Consider the following 20,811-nt stretch of genomic DNA (forward strand, 5'->3'; position numbering starts at 1 on the left):
ATACTCCACTTTCGTGGCATGTTTGTGGCTGCCAAGTTTCAGCTATAAAAAAAAACACAACCTCCGGTTGATGAAGCTTGCTCGCTCTCATTGGCCATCGCGGGTATCACGGCAGAGGCAGCCGACCAAGAACATGTTTGATATTTACAATTTGGGATTAAGTGGGCTATGACGTGATCAGGAGCAGTAAAATAATCGTAATGACACCACACAATTGAGGATTTTTTGGACAAAAAGTTGTTTGCTACAAGCCTCGAATCAGGCTACGCCCCCCCGATCGCTTCAAGTGTGTGGCCAGCCTAAGATGGGAGTGTCTGTGGTCAGGATTTGGCCGTTACAGAAGGTAGTGACCTGGAGGTTCAGCATGAAACCCGAAATAAGACTTTAAGAATTTATGTGCAGGGTGTAACAGTAATGATTCAATCAGTCATGTGGCAGGATAGACCAAAGTCTGAACACCCCACAGCCCTCGTGACTTGTCTAATCAAATCATTCTTAAACAAAGGGCCTGTGTGTTACGCTGATTAGATCCGAACCGCATCATGTAGCCGCAAGAGATTGGAGAGTTGAACTCTTTGGGCGTCGGCCTTCCCCTCTATAAAAACCGGAACCGACCGTCAGCTCTTTGCATTCTCGCCACCACAAGGAACGGACCTCTTGGCATTTCGCCATGGAGGGGAAGACCAACCCTGGTCTTCCCAACCCTGAGAGAAGGCCTCCACGGAGAGAGAAACCGGCAGACTTCTGGAGCGACTTTCCTAAACTTCAAAGAAACTCACCTGGGACTCGCAAATCCTTAGCGAACTTCCCCGACGATTCAAACTCAGACACTTACACGAGAAGCCGTAGTAATGCAAGTATTCTATTTCACAATCAAACTGCTTGGAAAAGGTTGTCTGAATTATGAATTTATATGAATTTCTTGTGGGCTCTTGCGAAAAGACTGTGAAGCTGTCTCTCTCTCTCTGTCTCTCTCTGTCTCTCTCTCTCTCTCTCTTGTTAATTCTTCTTCCCTTTTTATTATTCGTTAAGTTTCATGTTTCCTTGTTTGTACCATATTGTTTGTTTTCTCCTACATATATATGCATATTTCCCCCGTATGAATCGTAGCTTTGTAAACTGTAGTTGTTTTATTAAAACCCAATGATTGCATTAAATTGAATCCGTATTGTTTTGCTCACAGATATCAAAGTCAATGAGACGTAAGATTTTAGCTACCCATTTAAGCTTGATTTTCTTGTATTACTCCTTCAGTGATACAAATGGTTCAAACATAAGAGATATTATTTGTCCTGATCAAACAGATCAATGTTTCTTAAGGTTTGTAAGATTGATAATTGATGAAGAAATCAATTTGGATAAAGGTTACTTTTAAATGATTAAAGGTTCCATTATACGTAAATTTTGTCTGTACAACAAGCAATAATATTCATAGACTCATGAATATTCATTCAATTCAATTCAATTCAATACATTTATTGCCATGTCAACAAGTTGATAGGAATTTGTCTTGGTACAACTCTCAGACATAAATTACATAAATGACAGACATCATAAGTACAACAACAGACAATGTTCCCCAACAATGCCCAGAAAACAGTAGGGCTTTAGACCAAGACCCCGCAGACATTAAAAAAGACAATACCCCTGGACAAGAAAAAGAAAGAAAGTGCACAGTGGATACAGTTGATAGTGCAGCTAGCTGTCAGTGCAAATTCAGATATCTAATAGCCAGAGGGTAAGTACTGTCTCTGAAACGTGAAGTAGAAGTCTTAATGCTCCTATATCTTCCTGATGGGAGGAGATTAAAGAGCTGGTGAGCAGGGTGAGAGTGGTCCGCTATGATGCATACCATTTGAATTAATTATTCCCCAAAACTCATTGTTGCTACAAGGGTGTGAAATACAAATGAACATTGACTTGCGAGTATATGGGGGAAAACATGAGCTATTTTGAGTGATGAGTGCTTTGATCCTACTTCATCAATGTTTAAATTCTATTTGTGTATTTATTTGTGTTGGGCATCACAGTGACAATTTCCGGGAAGCGGCAGGTGGCACCTAATTAGACACCTAATTATCAGCATTTTCTTCTTCTTCTTTTTTTTTTCTCTCTTGTTCTCTTTATACTGTCCACCTAGTGTGGAATAAACAGCCATCACTTTAATAAGTAACAGTAAGATGACACTCCTTTTAATGAAGTCCTTGTTGGCTTCTTTTTGTTTGGTAGATCTCTTCTAATGAGTAATCTCTTACTCTCTGTCTGTCTCTCATCTGCTGAAAATGTCTCTCTCTCATAGGCAAGCTAATGAGGAATATCAGGTGCTGGCTAACTCCTGGCGATACTCTTCGGCATTCTCAAACAAACTGTTCTTCACGGTTGTGGATTATGATGAGGGCGCTGACGTCTTTCAACAGGTAAACATCCAAATCCTCTCTTTATCTCTCATTCACATGAATTTGGTCAAGACTGTCTAAGCATTTTGATTCATGCAGAGGGCCCTGCAGAGAGAAAACATCGAAAATCAGGGAATTTTACAGTTTTTTTTTTGGTTCTTTAAAATATTTAAATGTATTCAATTCACTTCAAAATTGACTGTAAAATGTATTAAAATTATTTGTCAAATATCTTAAATGGCATTTAAAAAGTAACACTCACATGGAATTTGACATTAATTGTATTTATTTTAGTGCATTTAGTGAAATATTGCATTTAATAATATTGATATATTGTTGCAGAGTAATTATTAGTAATTGTGTCCATAGCCAAAAATAGTTTGTGGTAGGATGTCATAAATCGGTACAAAATATGTAACAGAACATTTCCTAAAAATGCATTCAGATACATCAGTGGTTTTTTTTAAATACTTTATTTTAAGGATTTTTCAAGTTCAAACACAGAACAAACAACATTGGCTCTGACTAAACACTCACACACACACAAAACAAAACAAAAATAATCAAATCAAGTAAATAAAAAAGACTCTGTCTAGTATACAAAAGTGCAACAGTCAAGGTGCCCAGATGGGATGCTTAAGCTTAAGCCTCAGAGTCACTGGGGGCTGGCTGAACAGCCAATTTGTCCAAATGTCCAAGAAATGAACCCCAAACAGCAGAAAACTTTTAGTAGAATCAGTCCTCAAAAGTCAGAGTCTTTCCATCTGTATAACAGAGATCATGTCCGTAATCCACATCTGGAAGGAAGGGGGTGAGGGAGATTTCCAGTTCTTAAGCACAAGTCTCAATCAAAGCCACAATCATACCCAGAATTAGAGCATGTTGTAATGCTCCTGAAAGGTAAGAGGTGCGCCGTGAAAGCCAAAAATGGCAAGTTCAGCGTCCGGTGGAAGAGGCTTATTGTAAGCCTTCAGATACATCAGTTTAACTTTCATTTTGGAACTATTTATCAACCAAGATGGGGCATGTCGGAGGGACATTTTTTCAACGGTCATTTAAATGTTCAAATGTTTGCAGGGTTGCTATCTGGTACACATTATGGTTCTTATGAGATAATGTATAATACTACTACTACTACTACTACTACTACTACTACTAATAGTAGTAGTAGTAGTAGTAGTAGTAGTAGTAGCAGCAGTGCACAGATTGCCTGACTTTGAAAATTCAAGGACATTATATACAAGTTCCCTTTGTGACTGAAAAATTAATGGAATCTAGAGCTGCTCAATTATGGCAAAAATCATAATCTCGATTATTTCTGAAATGATCTTATTTCATATTAAGTCATATTTCACGATATTAATAATTTTTAATATCAGTGAAATTTCAGCAAAAACCTTACAAAATAATCAAAATAATTACAAGTAAACAGTCAGCAATACGATAAGAACAAAGAAACTAATTACAAACAAAACAGTCAAATAAATAGAATGAAAATACATATTAAATTTAGTGTTTACATTTTTTCCAGGAAGATGTACTGATAGTGTTATTCAGATAATAGCCTAACAAAAAAAATATCATTGAAATCTAAAATAACATTGCATATAACACTGTATAGTCTTACTGTACACATTAAATATAGATTAATCCTTATTAAAGCTACTTAAGTTATTCAGTCAAGATCAGCAAGTGATTTTCCTTTGTCATTTGTTGTTTGATTTTCATTAATGATAGACTGTAGCAGGGATATTAGGCTGCTGTCAAGAGCTGATGCACGGATCCAATATACTGTTATACACGATTTTTCTTTCTCAACTGTTGGACAAGTTTTCTTAAGACATAACCCATGAATACTCTCCAAGAAGGCATTTGACGTTTTTGTGTGTACATATTTAGGCGCGTATCCGAAGCCCATTTGCTTACCTGCGTTCGGCTCCGACTCGGAGCACGCACACAGAAAGCCGCCTGCTTTTGTGGCTTAATGCGCTTTTAAGAACATGATTTGAATGCTAACTTTGGGCTTTTAGAGAGTCATGGAATCAGTTGTCAAAAGATGTGATGACTTTGTTCATGGTAATTATTTAGTAATAACCCTACAAAATATGTGTATAATGTAAATAAAATTAAACCAAGCTCAGAAAAGACAAGCGTTTCCTGACCACATTTAGTCTTTCTTCCATTCTTCTGGCTACATAGATATGATCTTCCACAAGCATGCTCAAATTGTCTCAACGTCTAATTTGTCTGAGTCTGACAACTTCAGGAATTACATTTTAAAAAGCTGCAAGAACAATCAAATGGAAAATAGCTCCCCGTCTATTTTCCATGTAATGAAATGTCACACTTCTCAGAAGCAAATTATAGAGAAGAAAATCTTTATGACACAGAACATGCACATTAATTTAACACACGCTGATACGTAGCTATTCTACTGCAATTTGCACACTGAGGAGAGTGAGTTTGTGAAAGAAGCTTTATCATAAACGGAAGTGTTCTTGCGCCTATAGATGCCTGCACAGCTGTATCTAGGGTAATAGTCATCAATTAGATTAGCACTACTGACGTCTATTTGCTGTTGTTTCCTCAGTGGAGTCTCTCTTATTTGGGTTCATCAAAAACATCTTGCATTCGGGTAAAACAAATTGCTCCATCTCATAAAGACATCAAAGCCTCAGGGAAAATCTAGTGGACAAGACTCAAATGAGCTTTCTGATTTCTTAGATTATAACTTAGCTTACATTATGCTTTGTTTGGTATAATCATGAATCGAGGATTTGGGTTTTTGGGTTACAGTTACCAGATCAAATGTCTCTTAGCAGTAGTATGATGGTGAGGTTTTCACATTTATAAAAGCGGCTGGTATTGTAACTGTAAGTGGCTGTTCACAAATGCATTAAATGTTAAAGGATTAGTTCACTTCAAAATGAAAATTTCCTGATAATTTACCCCATCTCATCCAAGATGTTCATGTCTTTCTTTCTTCAGTCGAAAATAAATTAAGTTTTTTGTGGAAAACATTCCAGGATTTTTCTCCACATTATGGTTTTCATTTGCAACCAACGGGTCGACGGTTCAAATCAATGCAGTTTCAAAGGGCTTCAGAGGGCTCTGCACGATCCCAGCTGAGAAATAGGGTCTTATCTAGCGAAACCATCGTTCTAAAAAAACATAAACATTTATATACTTTTTAACTTATTGTCTCGCGTGATGTAGGTGGAAGTACCGACCCAGTGCCGAAAAACTCCATCTCATGTTCTTCTCCAACTTTAAAATTGTCCGCCATTTGTTGTTTTACCTTTTATTTTTTGTAAAGGGCGTTTGATTTAGTCTTTGCACATTCGTTTTAACACTGGGTCGGTACTTCCACGTACGTCCCGTGCATGACCTTTCCGACGTGATGGCGTCATACGTAATGCAAAAGCATAGCATTTAATATTTTAAATGTAATATAATGTATTGTTCAGTGTTATTCAGCCATATACCCATATTGGTTGTGAGGTAATGAAATAATTTTGCGGTGCTAAAATCTAGTGTGCTACAGCCTATTCTGGAAAACTGCAATGGCTTCTTTGCACCCGCACCAAACCCATTTCTTGGAGGACATGTGGGTTAATGTTGATTTGATGTGTTTTCATCCAGAGCATGGGGACAGCAGTATTAGTCAGTCCATTAGTATGCTAATAAACAGATGTGTGTTAGAGGTGCTGGTTAATAACATTCCCCAGTGTTTTTAAGAGACGATTACACGATTGCTCCCCATGATTGAAATTATATGTAATTACATGAATATCATTTAGGTAGATGTCTTCTGTGTTCCTTAGTGCGAAAGATTAAAAATGTAATTCAGCATCATGTCATTTTGACCCCATATTTTTTTCTTTCTTCTGTGAAACATAAAATAAGATATTAGAGAGGAAGAATGTCCAGCTGCAGTTTTCCTTACAATGAAGATCGATGGTGACATTGCAAAGCTCCAGAAAGCACATATATATGACTCATGCACTATATGCCCTCCAAACCCATGACTCATTCCAATGTTCCTATATTACGCAATAAAAACTTTTTTCAACATAAATGTTTCTTGAGCTCCAAATTTGCATGTTAGTATGATTTATGAAGGATAATGTGACACTGGATGACTGGAGTAATGGCTGCTTTACTTTTACCGGTATTTAAAAAATATAAAATGGTTAATGAGAATTGACTTCTTAAAAAAAAAAAAAATATATATATATATATATATATATATATATATATATATATATATATATATATATATATATATATATAATATATATATATATATTATAATTTAAAAATATAAAAGTAATTTTACCGGTAGGGTACTGTTAAGCTCCAAAAGCCATCCATATCACTCTGCATATTATTTCTAAGCCCATATAATAGCTTTGTGTGAGAAACACACAAAAACTAAAGCGAAAAATTTAAGTTTACTGATCTCCGTTAAAAAGAAAATGGTTTGACCAAGTTTGACCATGGGCTATAGAAAACCTATAATATAGCACACAATACTACGGTATGTATCACTTTTATGATACTTTCATGCTGCTTTTTGTCCTTTTTTGAGCTTGCCATTATGAATCACTCTCCATATTTCTTTTATGTAACAGAGCAGCTCAGAAAGGACATTTCCTTTTGTGTATCACAGAAGAAGGAAAATACAAGGTTGGAACTAGAGATGGGAATTTTGGGTCATTTTGTACGTCTTTGTACATCTCACACCACATGTGGTGTTATTTGTAGGCTGTGTGTCATGTTAAAAGAAAATTAAAACACATCTCACAACATCCTCCATTGTGTTCCAACGTGTTGCACTCAGTCCAGAACACGTCCTGTTTGAACACTCGGAAAAACTTTACCCACAAACAAATTTTTATATATTCCTACTTATGAATATTAAAAGTGTCATAAATGTGTTGACTAATGTATTCAATTGTCATATCAATGACATGTTTTCTGTCGCATTTATTAAACACCGTTTACTCATCTACACAGTTGTTTCAGAGGATTGCATAATGTTAAACAAGACTATGCTTTAAAACCTTAAAATTAATAACATTTCTTTAACCATTTAACCAATTTGTAATATTTTGTTTGTTTGTCGTGAGACAAAAGTTGTTTTCTCCAGCAACTGACAATAGAACCATAAAATACACCAAAACACAACATAAATTCACAAAAGACATCGTCACTTGAACGACTTTTGGTAATTTCGCCAAAAATAAATATTCTGTCTGTTATGTTTTTTCTTCATAACTGTATGTAGTTTTCAGAAATAGTTATGGGTAGGTTTAGGAGTAGGAGTAGGATTAGCGGCTCAAAATATCGTTTTAATGCTATATTGTTACTAAAATCGTCATATCCCTATCTCTGTCCATTTACATTTTATTTTTTGTATTCTGTATAAAATGGGTATGTTTAGGTTTGGGAGTAGGGTTAAAGGAATCTTACATGTATCTGGGAAATTACCTGTACAACGGTAAAAGGGAAATTTATACAGATATCTTTGATATGAAAGATTCATACATTTTTAACGTTTTGTAACTGTAAAAAGGTAATAATGCTACATTTAAATGTTGCAGATAGGTCTATATTCTACGTACAAAAAGTACGTTTTTCAGCCCAGTAGTTTCAGCCCGACGCAGTTATCATTTTCATGTCCAGCACCACGTTGTTTAAATAGCAAATGCATTTGCGCCCATTTGAGCACCAATGGTCTAGCCTGAAAACAAGGTGTGTTCAGGGGCATTGTTGGCGCATTGTTATTTTGAGACAACTGAAATGGACTGTGCCAGTGACCAACTGAAACCTGGTCTAAAGTCAATGCAAAATATATATTTTTTGTTATTTAAAGTGCACGTTAGTAATATGCCCCTATAAGCGGGTCAACAACGCGCATACACTTTGCTTAATACACACACAGGGACGCGCAGCAGCACTCAAACATATTAAAGGATTAAAATGTAAAAGAGTATTATTGTGTACATCAATAAAAAAAATGTCTACTACATGTCATAATGGATAGTCATTGCATGTATCAGAATTAGCCTACCTATTTGCAGTAATGACGAATGAAATTGGACTAATTATTTGACCAATCGTGGCAATACACACATGTATTTAAACTGACTCGTCAGGTTGAGGGTGTCTATATCCCGCCATGTAAATAGCGAATCCGCCATGGCACAAGCGCAACTAGCTTTTAAAGGGAATGGGAGATGAGACTCTGATTTGTTTATTGCACATTAGGCCCAAAACACACAACCCTTTAGTACAACGTTAGGACAACCCTTTTAGACCTTGTGCCAGGCACCCCGACCATTCTTCCCGTCGTTAAACTAGTAAAAGTGGATTCTGACACACCCTAAGTGCACTTGAGCAGTGCTCTTTAGAACATGTGCTTAGATCGTTAAAATAGGGCCCTATGTTTTATGTCTTTGAAAGTTATGTATTAATACCTACGTTTAGCTTTTTTGTGATCGATGACTACTGTCACTTTAGAGTACTCAAGTACTTGTGCACATCCTTAGCTGGAACAGCACTGGGTCAAAAAAACACGACACTTTCAAATATTTGGGTGAACCATCTGCTAAAACCAACATTTTATTATTTCATCCTGTTGCTCTCTCTCTGGCCCTTCATTCTTGTAGTGGGTAATTTACCTCCCTCTGGAGGCTCTTCAATTGCTCCGGTTTCCTTATTAAAAGAAATCTCTCTAATACACATCACACTGTTCCTGCTGCTTTATTGATTTATTAGCAGATATTAATGTTTTTGTGCTCTTGTTTCTTTTCAATCCATCATTCCCCATCCCCTCTCCTCTCCTCCCTTCCTATGCTTCCTGCTCCTCTTCTCTCTTATATTTTCTGCCTTTTTCTTCCTCTTCTCTCTCCTCTCTTCCAGCTGAACATGAACTCTGCGCCAACCTTCATGCATTTCCCAGCCAAAGGGAAGCCGAAGAGGGCAGACACCTTTGACCTTCAGCGGATTGGCTTTGCCTCCGAGCAGCTGGCCAAGTGGATCGCAGACCGTACTGATGTGCAGGTACTGTATGTACATGCAAAACAATATACTGCACTGCCATTCAATCATTTATTTTTTTAAATGAAATTTATGCTTTAATTTAGCAAAGATGCTTTAAATTGATCAAAATTTACAGTAAATATACACATACCAGGCATAACATGATGACCCTGATATTGTGTTGGTCCCCCTTTTGCCAAAACAGTCCTGACTCGTCGAGGCATGGACTCCACTAGACCCCTGAAGGTGTGCTTTAGTATCTGGCACCAAGATGTTAGCAGCAGATCCTTTAAGTCCTGTAAGTTGCGAGGTGTCCTCCATGGATCGGACTTGTTTGTTCAGCACATCCCACAGATGCTCGATTGGATTGAGATCTGGGGAATTTGGAGGCCAAGTCAACACCACAAACTCGTTGTTGTGCTCCTCAAACAGTTCCTGATTTTTGCTTTGTGGCAGGGCGCATTATCCTGCTGAAAGAGGCCACAGCCACCAGGAAATACCGTTTCAATGAATGGATGGCAGGTTTCCCAGCAGAACATTGCCCAAAGCATCACATTGCCTCCGCCGGTTTGCCTTCTTCCCATAGTGCATCCTGGTGCCATGTGTTCCCCAGGTGAGCGATGCACACGCACTCGGCCATCCACGTGATGTAAAAGAAAGCGTGATTCATCAGACCAGGCCACCTTCTTCCATTGATCTGTGGTCCAGTTCTGATGCTCACGTGCCCACTGTTGGTGCTTTCGGCGGTGCACAGGGGTCAGCATGGGCATCCTGACTGGTCTGCGGCTATGCAGCCCCATACGCAACAAACTGCGATGCACTGTGTATTCTGACACCTTTCTATCAGAACCAGCATTAACTTCTTGTGCAATCTGAGCTTCATTAGCTCGTCTGTTTGATCGGACCACACGGGCCAGCCTTCACTCCCCACATGCATCAATGAGCCTTGGCTGCCCATGACCCTGTCGCCGGTTCAGCACTGTTCCTTCCTTGGACCACTTTTGATAAATACTGACCACTGCAGACCGGGAACACCCCACAAGAGCTGCAGTTTGGAAGATGCTCTGACCCAGTTGTCTAGCCATCACAATTTGGCCCTTGTCAAACCAGCTCAAATCCTTACGCTTGCCCATTTTTCCTGCTTCTAACACACCAACTTTGAGGACTTGCTACCTAATATATCCCACCCACTAACAGGTGCCGTGATGAAGAGATAATCAGTGTTATTCACTTCACCTGTCTTAAAGGTCATAATGTTATGCCTTGTGTGTGTGTGTGTGTGTGTGTGTGTGTGTGTGTGTGTGTGTGTGTGTGTGTGTGTGTGTGTGTGTGTGTGTGTGTGTGTGTGTGTGTGTGTGTGTGTGTGTACACATACACATACATGTGTATGTGTGTACATATATATGTGTGTGTGTGTGTATATATATATATATATATATGTATATATGTATATATATATATATATATATATATTAGTGCTGTCAAACGATTAAAATATTTAATCACGATTAATCGCATTAATGTCATAGTTAACTCACAATTAATCGCACATTTTTATTTATTCTAAATGTCCCTTGATTTCTTTTTGTCCCATTATTTTTTCTTATTTTAATGCTCTTCTCAACATAGAAAAGTGGATCGGCTTGCTTTGTTCAAATGTTTGTTTTATTGAAAACAACATTGGCATACTTTAGTGTTCGATTTCACACCAACATTCTCACTTGGAGCAAATAATCGCTCACACAATGTAACACTGCCCATCAATAAAAGGGTGAAAAAAAATACTTTGTTGCACAAACAGCCCCTTCAACAGCCCTTTCTAAGGGATCAAAACAGGGTGATACAAAATAAAATTACAAAGTGCACATGCAAGGTAAACTAGGACTCCGCCTATAGTGCAGTTAAACCAGGGGTCGCCAACTAGTGGACTCCGGTCCGAATCCGGACCGCGAAGCCTTTTGACGTAATGAAACAGTTAACGTTGCAATGCTCAGTTACTACGTTCAGACCCAGACGCGCGGTCAAGCATGCAGTGAAGAAGAGACTGATGGTGCGTTCACACCGGACGCGAATGACGCGACATGCACGCCGCTTAATCCGCGCCGCAGAATGTCTATTTGCGTCTTTGCATTGACTTAAATCACTCGCGCAAAACGCTTCATTCGCGTCTGGTGTCAGAGCAGAAAGCAGCGCTCAAGACAAGCACTTTTAGTTGAAGACCCCTGAGTTAAACCATGGCTTAATACGTTTCTCATGTCGGCGTCTCAGGCTTGCCATCCACGTCTAATCTTTTAATGGCCCAAACGAGTGCGGGCAGCCGCAGCGTGCCTGATGTTTTGTTTCCGGTCTAGCTACATCCGGAGTGGTGTTGTAGTTTTTCTAACGTTACTAGTTGTTGCAACAGCATGTGAAAAAACTACAAAGTTTGTTAGACCAAAAAGAACGTTAATCTCGCGATAAAAAAATTGACGCCGTTAAAATAGGTTTGCGTTAACGTCGTTAATAACGCGTTTAACTGACAGCACTACTATATATATATATGTATATGTATATGTATATGTATACACTTTCTTCCTGGAAAAAGTTATCATAGCTGTTTTCCACATTGATAATAATGTTGTTTCTTGAGCACCAAATCAGCATATTAGAATGTAGAGTTATTCAGATTATGTGAGATTGAAGACTGGAGTAATTAAAATAGAAAACAGTTTTTAAATTGTAATACTATTTCACAATTGTACTGTTTTTACTGTATTTTGTTATTTGAAAAATTTCTGTATTGGTGAGCACATTGCACTTCTTTCAAAGATGTTAACAAAACTTACTGGCACAAACTTTTGAACGAGAGTCAAAAATCGATAGTCGATAACCAATAACATTTCTAGAGTTTGTACAAACAAGTTTATGTATTCCATATCACTCTTGGTGCATTTCAGTGTTTAGCAAATAAAAGTGTAAATGCATATCATTAAGTACATGACTGACAGCGTTTTGAAACATAAAAGCACTGTTGTTGAAAGTAGAGTGCTCTGCCTTCCAGACACATTTATTTGCGATTTGTATCAAACATTTAATTCAGCTTTTATAATGGTGTCTTTTACAACAAAAAAAAAAAAAATTCAGTTTAGTCATTGTTTGTGAAGCAGCTTTTAGGAGCAACATTGCAGATGCCAAAATGGAAATAAATAAATCTCAATACACGTTTTGAAAATGCAACCTCTTTGTGACCTTTCAAGACACGTTAGCTCATATTTTTTTATACATGATAATATAGTGCTTGTATAACTGATGCCAAAAGCTTGAAAGTATAATTATGTCTGACAAGAGTGTTTGAGGGCACATACAAAAACATTAGTTTGATGAAAGGATTTCTTCTGTGTTTTCAACGATTACAGTACAGGCTTCTGTAATCCTTGCTTTGTTTTATCCGTCTGGAATAGTGAACTCTTTCCTGCTTGCTTGGTAAATCAAGCGTTTTTTTTAAATGCAATTCTTTTAAAAAAATCAGATCAGTGAGGAAATGTGCAAACTGAGGGATTCACAAAGCCTATGAAGTAGAAATGTGCAGCGTTGTCATGCGAAAGCAGACCCAGATATGGGGTCCCCAGGAAATGGAGACAGATAACATCTGATTTCCCCATCATGTTAACATAGATTTTCCCTCCAGAGAAACTCTCTTTGAAAAATATCACCGGCACCTTAATGCGTTTACAGTCGACTGCCTTGGAGCACTGGCACTAATTCAGCTGCCTTATTAAGACTCTACCTCGGTTTCAGCTTTAATACTTTTGAATAAGTCACTTAAGGTATCTATCACCTTTAGGGAAGGGCTAAGTTATGTCAGAGTTGATGAAAAGCTACTTTTTTTTTAAGGCAGATTTTCTTCCGATGGAGTGCACTGATTAAGAAGTGCTGTGTAGATTGCAGCCGAGGTCATATGTCTTTAACGCTCTTCCCTCCATGCAGTTGAACTCATTATCTTTGATTCATCTCCAATTCACATTTCTGTAGAGGCACAGAAGCACTTTGTGAACTATAATGTTGTATCCTGGCTAAAGGAAAACCCTTTTTTAAAATGTTTGAATAGAACGGGATGCTTTATTCCTCTATAATTCATTTAATTCATTCCAAAGTCAGAAAAAGCAGAGAGAATGCAATTATAATGTATCCATCAAAAGTATTTATTTATTTAATTATATTCTATTTCATAACTCTGTTTACCATAACTTTTTATTGTATTTTATTTTATCATTCATTTCATTTTTCGAGTCAGAAAAAGTAGAGAATGCAAGCATAATGTATACATCAAAAGTATTTATTTTGTTTTCTTTTTTATTCCATTTTATAATTCTGTTTTTCTAAATTACCATAACTTTTAATTTTTTATAGTATTTTTTTTTAATTATTTTATCATTCATTCAAAAGTCAGAAAAAGTAGAGCGAATTATAATGTATTTTTTTAAAAATTAAATTGTATTCTGTTTTATAACTGTTTACTAAATTACCATAGTAATTATTTTATTTATTTATTTTATTTATTTATTTTATTTTATTATTTATTGTATTTTATCTTTCATTTCATTCATTCAAAATTCAGAAAAAGTAGAGAGAATGCAAGCATAATATATACATCAAAAAGTGTTTACTGTATTTTGTTTTTATTTTATTTATTTTTTATTTTATTCTATTTTATTACTCTGTTTACTAAATTACCATAACTTTTTATTTTATTGTATTTTTATTTTATCATTTTATTTTATTACTCTGTTTACTAAATTACCATAACATTAGCTAAATTAGCTATTAGTCTTTGTCGGCCTATCTGTGCGCACTGGATCATTGCTCGTCCACCCCCTGGAGTAGACAGAATTATAGATGAAGTCAGCCATTTTTATCCTAGATTAATCTGATCTGATTTGGAGGCAGCAGCAGAGGCTGTAGTACACGTTTTGAAGGGAAACATTAAGACCTTGAACGACAGGCACTAAACGTGTTTACAGCCCTCTGGGTCTCGCATCACAACACTCATAAATAGAGCATCCTGAGCGTCCAATGCGTCTTAGACTTACTAGCCCTCTGGGTCTACTTTTGGCCTAAGGCGAAGAAAAGAGTGCAGAAGGGAGGGATCGTCAACCTTTTCAGGAATGAATGCATTCAGTAGACAATGGCTGTGTCTGAAACCTGAGGCAATTGCCTCGCTGCAGACAGTTAGTGACTTCACATGCAGTGGTTTTAAATGAAGTTTCCTCCTCAGGAAAGGATTTATTTGAAAGTAAGATATTCAGACCATATACATATACGAATTCAAGTGGTTGAAAGCCATTTAAAAACTGCCATTTACAAATTAAAAGAATCATCAAACCGCCAATGACTGTTTTCATCTACGAAGGTGCCAACCTTGTGCTTTAGATTTCAGCACTTCAACACGCTTTAATTTCCTTTTTCACTTTTTCAGTGACCCTGACCTTAGCCTAGTTCATTTATTTCTCTATACATTTATCTATAAATACCACACCAAGGTTTACTTTTTCATGTTGAAAGTGGAGTGAGGTTCATAAATATTTCGTCATTTTTTTGTCTTGAAGAGATAAAACAGGACAGCTGTCTGAAAACTGTAACCTTTTTCTTTTCATGTTTTAAGACCTACTTGTATAGGCTTGCGTCTATTTGTCTATCTATCTATCCATCCATCCATTTGTCCATCCGTTTATCTGTCTGTTTATCCATCTATATATCCGTCTGTCTGTCTATCTATCTGTCTGTTTTGTCACTTATTTGTATCTTTCTATATAAATTGCTGTAAACTTTACTGTTGTTGTTGTTAATAATAATAATAATAATAATGTTTTTACCATACTCTGTCAAGTTTCAAAATTGTATTGGTGTTGACAATTCGTATGCTTTATGCTACCACTATTGTTATTAGTACAATTATATTCAGTCATAACAGTATAGGCTCAATTTTAAAATGATGATGTAATTGTGTAATACATCAATAAGTATTTCAAATTTATTTCTAGGTCACTTATCAAACATAAACTACTGTAATCTGTGACACTGACATGTTGTTAACATGTTAAGTTTTTACAAAAAGTCAGATTTTGTTGCTTCCACTTCATTTTTGCATTTATTGTTCATGGAGCAATGGCATTGTTCAAGTCATTGTTTCTTAAACATAAGGTGTTGGTCAAAATTTGAAACCTATATTATAATTTTTTTGTCTAGATTCGGGTGTTCCGGCCACCAAACTACTCGGGTACGATCGCTCTGGCTCTGCTGGTGTCTCTGGTCGGTGGGCTCCTCTACCTCCGCAGAAACAACTTGGAGTTCATCTACAACAAGACTGGCTGGGCCATGGCTGCACTGGTACCTAATGTTCATTATTTAGCCCTAATTCAAATTAAACTGCTGGGGCCATGCTTTCAGTTGACAACTGTCCAGATCAAACAACAATGCCTATCTTGGCACCAGTACAATGGTCATGTCTCTCCGGCTCTAGAACTGTTGAACTACTTCAACAACTTCAACACTTTTGCTATTGCTTTATAAGGTCCTTTAATAAAATAAAACCAGCTGACCATGGAGTAAACCTAGATTAAAATTATTTATAGACTTTTTAAGCAATAAAATAGGCCAATTTATTGTATCTAAACCCAAGATGATGCAATAAAAACAGAAGACAACAGCTCAAGGGGAGAAAGCATAGAGTCAATGTGCTTCTTACTACCTGAGGCCAAAATTATGTGCTGTGTCTTGCATAAAAGTTTGATTTAAAGTGTTGTGTTGTCTGTAAATTGTAAAACCTGGGCTTTCGATATTTATTCCCCAAAGTCTGAAAGTGGCTGACCTTTACTGCTCTGATGGATAAAGTTTGTTATCCACCATATTGATTATAAGGGCAGTTTGAAGAAAGGTTGTTGTTGTTTTTTTTGACTGCAACAGTGTAATCAATCTTTATCGTTCACTCTTTCTGTTTGTTATTCTCTTATCACCATATCACTCACCTAATAAACTTGCAATCTCACTCTCCCTCTCTTTTTCTTTTCCACAGTGTGTGGTGTTTGCCATGACCTCAGGTCAGATGTGGAATCATATTCGTGGTCCTCCGTATGCCCACAAGAACCCTCAAAATGGTCAAGTGGTAAGTGCTACTCCCATAGAGCCTTCTTCTTGTCTCAGAACTTATCTAAACCTCTCCAAACTTAGTTTGTGTTCTTTCATGACTTGGTTTTCTTTGTTTGTGTCTGTGCATTAAATGGCTATCCGTTATATGAAGTTTTGCTAACTAAAAACAAACTGGTATATGGCCCATCCTGTCAGTTCTTGGGCAATGAATCTTGTGGAATATTAATTCCTACAAAGGTTATAGCCTACATTCATAAATAAAAAATATTGCACTCTGTGTAAATAGAACTGGCATCCAAATAATGTGATGGAGCCAGACAGAACTACGAAAAAACGTGAATTGGATGTCGGAGAAGTGACCTGGAGGGTAGAGCACATGCATTGGTATTTTTGTGTAGATGACCCGAATTTGAATCTGGCTCATGACATTTTCCGATCTAACCATCCCTCCCTCCCTCCACTCTACTTCCTATCCTTTCATGTCTCCACTGTTCTAGACTGCTCACTGTTTCTAGAAATATGAGGCAAAAAAAATAAAAATCTATGAAATGGAAACAATGCAAGGCATATTTAGTACACACACACACCATACATTACCATTCAACTGTTTTCTATATAACAGGGATATTCAATGAAATACTTTTTTGGAGCAGTTATACATTTCCATCGGGGCAGCCATAGTACTTTGTAAAAGAAACAAATCCTAAACACTCAAAATATTCATTAAATATGAGAATCTCTGGCCCAGAGAGCCAAAGCAGTGATGTCGAAGAATTTGAACCAAAATTTACCAAAGACAGTAAATTTTTCTCTAGATATGAATATAAAAAGGTAAGATCAGATGTTTTATCAGGCTATTATTATTATTTATTATTTACATATCCCTTCTATGTGCCTTTGTGTATGGCACATAGAAGGCTTTGGGACTGAGAAACGGGTGCTGAGTTTACCTCCTAAGAAAAGTATGGAACATTTGTATATGTTGCTCCAAGCAATAAACTACTAAAACAAACAATGTACATAATCTAATAATCAAAACTCAACAGATAAAAATAATTGCATTAGCTGCATTCTTGTTTTAGCGAAATTTTGCTGCTCACCGTGTTTCTGCTACTGTTATTAAAATAACCGCGTCATCCGCAGCGCTTCATGTTGTGCTTTACGCTTTTAGCAAGAAAGAGAGAAGCAATGTGCACAGAGCAGGAAGAGCTTGAATGAAGTGCTTTTGGCTATAGATAAAAATATTAGAGATATAGATCAATATAGATATAGATCCAAAAGAACATTACCATGAACGACCCTGAGCGCTTGTGGTGTGAAGCACTCCGTTGTTTTGACGCGCTGCTCACTTTAATCTGTAGAAATGGTAAAATGGTGCAATTATGTCCCACGACCCAGATGGAAACAAGGTTGAATGCTGAATAAAAATAAATTTTCTTTAAAAAAAAAAAATAGTAATAAAAATATTAAATGGTATTGTGTGTGTGCTAGTATTATTATAGCACTGTTACACAGGTCTGGATAAGTATGGACAAATATTTGTTTCCAGACTATTGCCCCTATTCAGTTTTCTAAAAAATAAATGTATTTTATTTATTTATTATTCTGTACATACAAGAACAGAATGTTTTCAAAATGTTTTTTGAAGTTAAGTGATCCTTTAGTGATTGTCAAACATGACTGAATCAATTCGAGGCACACATTTTCACTATGCAAAACTGTGTCTTTAGCATAAGCAAGTATCTTTTGAACTTCACTAAGAGAATGTTCACTCAAATGCCACTTTAACCAGCAACCAAGTAAGGAGAAAACGATGATCTAAATCAGACTGTACTTTGCTGTTTGATGATTATGTAACATCAAATCACATTTTTATTATTAAAATGATGTGTCCGAGGTGAATATATGCAGGTTATAAAGCATTTTAGCTCTGTATGTTAAGTGCATGTTGTCACTTCAAGAAAAAAAAATAAAAAAACACATTTTATATATATATATATATATATATATATATATATATATATATATATATATATATATATATATATATATATATATATATATATATATATATATATATATATATATATATATATATATATATATATATATATATATATATATATATATATATATACACCAAACATAGTGCTGAAAACAATGCTGTATGAACCATTTATGTTACAAATGATCTAAAAAAAATTAACAGAGAAGATTGGAAATTTGAGTCTGGAAAAGTATAGAATTTTAAATGGAAAATTGGAACCCGGTTATAGTATATATCGTATATTAAATATAGTATGCTAATAGAGTAATATAATATTCTTACCAGGGCAATTTAACATTTAGTGTGATTTGATTTATATTAATTATTATTCCAAAAAAAAAAAAAAACCCTAATGCTAGCTAGACACAGCACAACAATGGAACAGATTTCTCGAGGTGTGTGGTGTTTGTTTAAATAATGGAGCGCTCATGGCAGAAGTTAGCAAACCGTTTTAATACAGCCAAGGCTTGTTGTTAATATGTACAATCCTGTGATATATTTACACAGAAACAATCCACAGCAGCTGCACTCACCTGCTGTTCTGCATCTAACTCTTATTGGCTTCTAAGTGATCCCTCCAGTCAATAACACAATAAATCTGAAATGATTAAGGCCTTTTAATTATTCAAACATAAATAAGAGTATCAGCTTCTTTCAGTGCATAATCCTACCCAGTAGCACTTCATCAGCGTCCCTCATTAAGCTCCAGACAGGAAGTTGAAGCTTCGTTTCTTCATCTAATAGCCCTCTGAGGCAGAGGTGAAATGAAAATGCTGATGACATAGAGAAATTAAAGTCAGTGAGGTAAGGGGTTGTAACATCTAACCTGTGCTATACAAAATATACCATTAGTGCTATTGTAAAATTATACACCCATTGACTCAAGACCTTGGTGCAAATTACCTTCCAGAGCCTAGTCTCAATCGACAATTAAAACATTTCTGTATCCAGGTAGAGCAAAAATATATAGGCATTCCAGAGTAATAACATATTAGGCGGTATAACAGTATTTTTTTAAAGTATTTGTCAAAATTTTCTTTTTTTTTTAAATATAGTAAATATTTCATCATGTCACAGTCATCAATTAGACACTATGGGGAAGATTTACTAACAGCTTGCGCCCGCGCAAACCCTCTTTTGGCATTAAAAAACTGCTGTCAGGATTTACTAATGACGCGCAGTGATAAATTAGCGCTGAAAAGGCGTGGGCACAGTTATTTTTGCGGCTGACCTTATTGCATATTAATTTGTAGGAGTTTCCCTTTCAGACGCAAAATTTATGGGAGGACAGTATTAAATGAATCACGCAAGGTGATCAACAAAGGTTTGGGCTCGTAAATTTACTGGTGTTTGCGCCATTATTAGCCGCCCCCCCCCCCCCAAAAAAAGTGTGTCTTAAACCAGACGCTAACTGGTAAATTGCGTTGGTCTTTATGCAAATGATCCGGCTGCATGTGTGCTTTAATTTGCGTGTTGTCAGTAGATCTCACTCCGAACTGTCCACTCCCATCTGTGCTTTTATGGAATTGCGCTCTCAAGCTAATTTGCCCCGTTTAGTAAGTCTGGCCCTATTTTACTCAGACTCAAATGACGTTTAATTGACTCTAATATATAAGATGACAAAAATCTGTCAGATGGTTACAGTGATCACCGGTAATATGTTTAAGTCATCAGCTACATCAATTACAATGAACCTGCTAGCAAAGTGTTTTAAGTTATTTGTATTCTGCTCTTTCAGCTCAAGTCAAACCTTACATACTATGATTATATTATGCGAATCAACTGTACTCTTTCTAGATTGTTAAAATCTGTTTTTGTCATGTGTACACTAGTCTCGCGTAGCCAGACCTTCAGACTGATGGCAGAAGGTCTGGACTCTTTCCCGGAGCTTTCATTCGGTCAAGGACCGCCCAAGAGGACGTTTGACTGACATGTAACGCAACCAATCACAGTTTGTTTTGTTCCTCGTCATGTTTAGGGGTGTGAAAATGTTGATATCCATGCAATAATAGACCGGCGTGCGTCTATAAATGATTCATTCAAGAACGTTGTGCAAGTTTAATGCAACAATTGACCTATCGGTAAGCCCCGCCCCGCTTAGTTACTGTTGCTAACTCGGACAAACAAACAGAGTTGCTAACTGTCTTACAATGACAGCTGTCAGTGTAAAAACCTTATCCCGAGATGTTTTTGGAC

General features: G+C 36.5%; 1 protein-coding gene across 1 annotated transcript in view; it reads left to right on the forward strand.

The window, feature by feature from the left end:
* The window catches only part of tusc3 (tumor suppressor candidate 3), a gene marked incomplete at both ends in the record, with an annotated part of 122,753 nt that overhangs the window by 50,624 nt on the left and 51,318 nt on the right, over window positions 1-20,811 (forward strand). The window contains 4 exons of the mRNA XM_079813141.1: window positions 2,300-2,417; window positions 9,324-9,464; window positions 15,669-15,809; window positions 16,495-16,584. Of these exons, the coding sequence (XP_079669267.1) occupies window positions 2,300-2,417; window positions 9,324-9,464; window positions 15,669-15,809; window positions 16,495-16,584 (490 nt within the window). The remainder of the gene's footprint in view (window positions 1-2,299; window positions 2,418-9,323; window positions 9,465-15,668; window positions 15,810-16,494; window positions 16,585-20,811) is intronic.

Source organism: Gobio gobio (genome assembly GCF_949357685.1).
Source record: "Gobio gobio genome assembly, chromosome: 3".
NCBI classification, from domain to species: domain Eukaryota; kingdom Metazoa; phylum Chordata; class Actinopteri; order Cypriniformes; family Gobionidae; genus Gobio; species Gobio gobio.